The sequence below is a fragment of the Triticum dicoccoides genome, chromosome 4B (assembly GCF_002162155.2).
Source record: "Triticum dicoccoides isolate Atlit2015 ecotype Zavitan chromosome 4B, WEW_v2.0, whole genome shotgun sequence".
NCBI classification, from domain to species: domain Eukaryota; kingdom Viridiplantae; phylum Streptophyta; class Magnoliopsida; order Poales; family Poaceae; genus Triticum; species Triticum dicoccoides.
In genome coordinates this window covers 408,880,514-408,886,338 of record NC_041387.1, presented here as the reverse complement: position 1 = coordinate 408,886,338, position 5,825 = coordinate 408,880,514, and the positions used below count along the sequence as shown (strand labels likewise).

At 43.9% G+C, this 5,825-nt stretch overlaps 1 protein-coding gene across 1 annotated transcript; it reads left to right on the top strand.

Annotated features, from left to right (window-relative positions):
- Positions 1 to 3,724: 3,724 nt before the first annotated feature.
- On the top strand, positions 3,725 to 4,634 carry LOC119293690. The gene has a single exon (XM_037572067.1). It carries the CDS (start codon positions 3,807 to 3,809, stop codon positions 4,317 to 4,319), a length of 513 nt encoding a protein of 170 aa, XP_037427964.1. The 5' UTR covers positions 3,725 to 3,806; the 3' UTR covers positions 4,320 to 4,634.
- The last annotated feature ends 1,191 nt before the right edge of the window (positions 4,635 to 5,825 follow it).

Below are 5,825 nucleotides of genomic sequence, written 5' to 3'. Positions count from 1 at the left end.
ATGTCCCCGGCATGCAGACCGCCCGATCGACATCTTACGGTGGCGATCCTTCTTCCCTGGCCCTGTGCTAATGCGCGAGCGGTTAGCTACCTCGAGGAGGTGTTTGTGATGAGGTCTCGGTTGCTTAGCCTTACCTTGTGCCAAGAAGACGCCATCGTTTGATGCAGCAATTTGTTTCTTGAATGATATATATGTCCGTGTGCATCTTTTGATGCAGTGGCGCATGGTTATCCTTCTTTCCAAAAAAAAAAAAGAAGCCATAATTTTTGTAGCGATGATTGTGATAAACCGGCAAAGTGCAAATACCTTCTTATGAGTGGTTGTGTGCATCAAGAGATGCAGAGGCCGGAGGTATTCCTTCTTCGAAGAAAAATCTTCTTCTTGTGAGTTTAAGTAAAGACAGGAGACAATGTGAATGTCTTCTACGTACGTTTCGTGCATGAACATTCAGTCAACACTGTCCTGTACGTACTCCCTGTCCAGGTCTTGTCTTTTTTCCTTTTCTTTTGGCAAACAAGGCATTGCCAACAAAAGCCTCCCCGAACTGAAAGCATGTCCAATTTTGCGTGCAGTCTGGTACTACAAAACTCATCGAGAACTTAAAACAGCTTGCCAAAGAAAGTGTATTAGTGAGAGATGCAGTATTATATTGGGAAATAAACGAAAAACAAGCAATGTAAACCCCACAATTTAGGGCAACTTGGAGGCACCACGATATTATTTATTAAAAAGAACGCAGTTCTTTTAGCATCCAAGTTCAAAGAATGAATGCCTTGAGAGAGTAGAGTTCAAGTCAAAGGGAGTAAAAAAGTAATCCCCGGAACCTAGAAAAATTAATCTGATGATAAGGTTGGGGTTTGAAGCTACTAAGCTCTCCTTTTCACACAGATTATAAGATCTCTATGTACACGCACATACTCCGATCCATGGCCATGGGCACAAGAGCTCTCTTTATACGGATTCATGAACAACGTACACTTCGATCACATACCCGCTAATCATTTCGGAAGGGCATGCAACATGCCACTTCTCTCGGATCACTCGATAATAACTAGCCAATTCATATAACCAAACGCTAGTTATTTACTGCTAACTAGGGAGAGGGCCTCCAAATCGTAAAAATTACAGGACGCCACGTTGCAATATATAAGGTCCTTTTTTACACCATGCTTAACAGTTGTATGTTGCACATTAATTTTCTCTTCAAAAATCTAGATCATATTGTTGGATGAAGTTTGAGCCTGCATCCAAAAATATGTCCATCTTATCATGAAAGAAACAAAACAAGTTATTCAAGGAACTCCAAGTTAATTACCTCCAAAGAGGCAAACAAGATTTTTTAGTCTAGTTATAACTTTACTTTTTTTTTTGTGTGTATCTTCAAACAGTTATTAGTTCATGTTTTACCGTATTCAGCTAAGTTTTGAGACCAATACTTAATCAATCTTGGTGAGGAAAAAGAAAGTTACTCGATGCCATGAAGCTTGAAACAGGAGATAAAAAGCCATATGTTAGTGCTTTTATATGTTTACTTTCATCCCATTGATGTTAATGGCATCATTATTACTTCCTTATTTGCAAAAAGTGCAAAGTCCATTCTTGACCCTAGAAATTAGGGCATTACAAGTTTATTACCGCAAACCAACCTGTGGTTGGATAGTGGTATCCTCAACCTACCAGGGTTCAACTCCTGGTGCTCGCATTTACCATCAAGATGATATTTCGGCTCAGTCTCTTGAAGGTGCTCATAAGGGTAGGGTGTGCGTATGTGCGTTCATAGGGGTGAGTGTATGCACATATATATGAGCGCTTGCGTCTGTACTGTGTTAAAAATAAATAGTTTCTTACCAACCTAGATGTAATATTATCAGCCACATAATTAAGTCTAGTACTCCCTCCATTTCTATATACAAGACCACTTTCTAAATTTAATCATTAATTTTACAACCAAAAAGTGAGTTATATGCCACAAAAGTTATGGCATTGGATGCGCATTTCAAAGAACTTTCCGATGATATATTTTCTTTATGACATATAGCCCATATTTTGTTGATCAAAATTAGAAGTCAAAATTTGACATGAGAAACAAAGTGATCTTGTATACAGAAATAGAGGGAGTACTAACGTAGGAGAGTCTTGAAATTGTCCAAAATATGTTGGTGCTTGTTTTCCTTCAGCAATGTATGTCCAATACCCAAAGTAATATAGTGTATACTCCTCAATATAGCGCATATTTTGCTGCACCCATCAAACCTTGTCCTACGTGTAAAAGCATAAATTGAGCATGTAAGAATAATATTATTGTATTGTCTTGCAAGATAATTTTATATTATGTCCCTCTTGACTATTTTTAGGCATATCACATGCAAAAGGTTACAACCAAAGTGATACATTGAAGTATTTTCGTTTATAGTTTCTGGAAAAGGGAACTATATATTAACCATATTGAAGTCTTAGTAGAAATATTCTAGGGTATATATACGCCCCTAGGCTATAGCGGGAGTTTAAAAATAACCACACACCTATGATAATGGATCTACAGTTTATGTGTATACTCCCTCCATTCCAAATTACCTAGTGTATTAGAGTTCACTAGGACAAGCATTTGACCAACAAATACTATGTTAATAAAAACATCATATATATGATATAAAGTTCTCTTTTTGCAAAAATATGTGACATAAAGTTGATATCATTTGTATTTTAAAGTACTCATTTGTGGTTATGATTTGTTATCACGAAAGTTACATCATAATAGTGTAATTGTCCAGAAAAGGCTTGGCCCAACGAAACCTAATACGCTACTCCATATTTTGAACCGAGGGAGTAGAGGCTGTTCCCAGGCACAAATTATGCACTCTTACAAAAATGTTACTCCTTTTGATCCAAATTAATTGACGCATCTTTAATAGTACAACTTTATTGTACTAAAGTTGTGTCAGTTAATTTGGACCGGAAGGAGTAGTACTATTTTTTAGTGGAACTGATATGCAACTATTTTTAGAGGAATTAATACAGTGCTATTTTTTAGAGAATTAATACAGTACAACTTTAGTATAAATTATACTAAAGCTGCGTCAACTAATTTGGATCGCAGGGAGTAATACTAATTTTTAGGAGAATTAATATGCAACTATTTTTAGAGGAATTAATACAGTACTAGTTTTAGAGAACTAATACAGTAGTATAACTTTTGTACTATAAAGTTGCACTAAAGCTGCGTCAACTAATTTGGATAGGAGGGAGTAGTACTAATATTTAGGGGCAGTGGTATCCCCAACCCACCAGGGTTCAAATCCTGATGCTCGCATTGTTTCTGGATTTATTTTAGGATTTTCGGCGATGTGCTTTCAGTGGGAGGAGACGATCCCGTCGATGACGAGGCGCCTACGGTGACTTTGTAAATCTCATGATGATATGTCGGTTCAGTCTCTCGGAGGTGCTAATAGGGGTAGGATGTGCGTGTGTGCGTTCATAGGGGTGAGTGTATGTGCGTGTATATGAGCGCTTGTGTCTGTACTGATGCTCAAAAGAAAAATCTTTAGGGGAATTGATATGCAACTATTTTTAGAGGAGTTAATACAGTACTATTTTTTGGGAAATAAATTTGCTACTTTGTTACATTTTTTTCCTGCACAATAGAACACTTCCACTTGTGCAACAACTAGAACCTCTCCCCTATATAAAGGCAGTGGCACACAGACATGCCCAAGAGCCAAAGTAACGCGCAAGACCAGCCAGCAGGGAGAGTTTTTCCATTGCTAATCAAGCAACGGTTAGCCGGTCGGCAAGAAGCGACACAGAGCATGGGCAACAGCCTGCGGTGCTGCCTGGCCTGCGTCCTCCCGTGCGGCTCCTTCGACTTGATCCGCATCGTTCACCTCAATGGCCACATCGAGGAGTACTCCCGCCCGGTCACCGCCGGCGAGGTCATGGCGGCGCACCCCAGCCACGTGGTGAGCCGGCCGTGCTCCCAGGGCGGCGCGCGGCGGATCCTCATTGTCGACGCCGATTCGGAGCTGGAGCGGGGGTGCTTCTACTTCCTGGTGCCGACCTCGTCAGTGCCGGAGAAGAAGAGGAAGCCGTCGTCGCAGCCACAACAGAAGAAGGTGCGGTCATCGTCCACGTTGAAGCCGACGAGCGTGCCGAGCAGTGCCGGCGCCGGCGCCAATAAGGTGACGAAAGACCGCGGCGCCGGCGACAGCTACCTGGCGGAGGTGCTGTCGGAAGGCAAGGCCAGGTGCAAGCGCAGCCGGAGCGTCCGCGCGACGGTGTGGCGGCCGCATCTTCAGATCATCCCGGAAGAAGCTCTCGAGTGAAATCTCTTGCGTGAGCTTTGGTCCCTGTTGTACATACGGGTCTGGGTCTGGTTGTGCATGGTGTACCGTGCACGTACAAGGACGATCGAACGGCGCCGCGTAGCCATGCGTGACGTGGTGGGCGCTGATGGCCGTTGGGTCGTCCAGTTTTAGGTGAGAGGCCGGCGATCGCCGCCGGTTGCCTCTCCCTTGTAGTTTTTCTCACTCTCTCGGTGTTTTTCCAGCTCTTTTCACTGCCGGCCAGATCGGGCTGCTTTGAAGGCAGTGGGAGTAGTTGGGTTTGGGTTGCCCTCGATGGCAGAGAGAACAGGAGAATCAGAAAACAAGTCTGCAAAAGTTTTTTTTTTACGGGTGTAATGACAAGAAGCCAGAAAAGTTCAGCAGAAACTTCAACGTTGTTGTCCATCTTGTCAGGATATATTACGTGCGTTGTTCATCTCTGATGCATCCTCCAGTGAGCTGTACACAGGTTTGAGGAAACTTCCTGAATCGCATGGTAATCAGTAGCCGGACGGCAGGTTCCCGTTGGTTTTTGCGGGTGGCTCATCCCTGTCCCATATTTTCTTCAGATTTAGCTGCCGCGTGAACTAAATACCGGAGCAGACGAAACATACATCTAATCCAAACAGGGTCTCGGTCTCCACTGGCCTTGTCTAGAACTTGCTGCTAATCAGTCAAAACAAGTCGCAAAATTGCGTCGAGTTGTATGGAAGGGGACGAAAGCTTTTTGTCCGATGCAGGCATGAAACAAGGGGAGCTTTTTCTCCGTCACGTCCGGACATCCGGTGGTATGAGCTGTACCTCAGGTTAAACAACAGTGAAGCAGCTCTAGCCCCAAGTGAGCACGAGAAGCCACCTTCAACACTCTGCCAAGTGGCAAGGGAAGTGCCAGTGCCAGCGCGTCCAACTTCATGGAAGCACTCCTTTGTGTGTGTGGGCCGAGAGACCAATATACTCCTTCGATCGAGAGCAGGCTTTCTTTAGTGAATGGACACTCTCACAGGACTACCAGGTTGACAATCATGGGCTAGATGCATCACCAATCCGGTTAAACACATTAGGGCATCTCCAACACGGATCTTCAAACCGTCTGCATCAGTCCCGGACTCCGCAAGCCATTCAACGGCGCCCCATCAGTTCGCGGAGCAATCCAGACCGCACGGTCCAAACTCCGCAGGCCATTCAACGGCGCCCCTGATGATGATATAGACCTAGGGTAGGGTCATAGGCCTGACCTATACGCCCTACCCAAGGTCACTACCCTAAAAGCAAAGACATCCAAGAGACGACGGGGAGTACCAATTGAAGGCGTCGAGTGCCATCCACTCGATCAGTCATATCACTTGGGTACCCCTCCCTCCTGATATCACTCGACCGTACGAGAAACCACTCGACTTAAAGAAGACCGGGAGTCACTCTGGACAGCAACGGTCAGGCGTTCACTCCGTAGTTTTTAAGATCATTAATAGAACTTTATAGCTGGCGTTATCAGTAACGCCCTATCTT

Coding starts and splice junctions, on each gene's coding strand:
- LOC119293690 (XM_037572067.1), top strand. CDS start 3,807: ATGGGCAACAGCCTGCGGTGCTGCCTGGCCTGCGTCCTCCCGTGCGGC.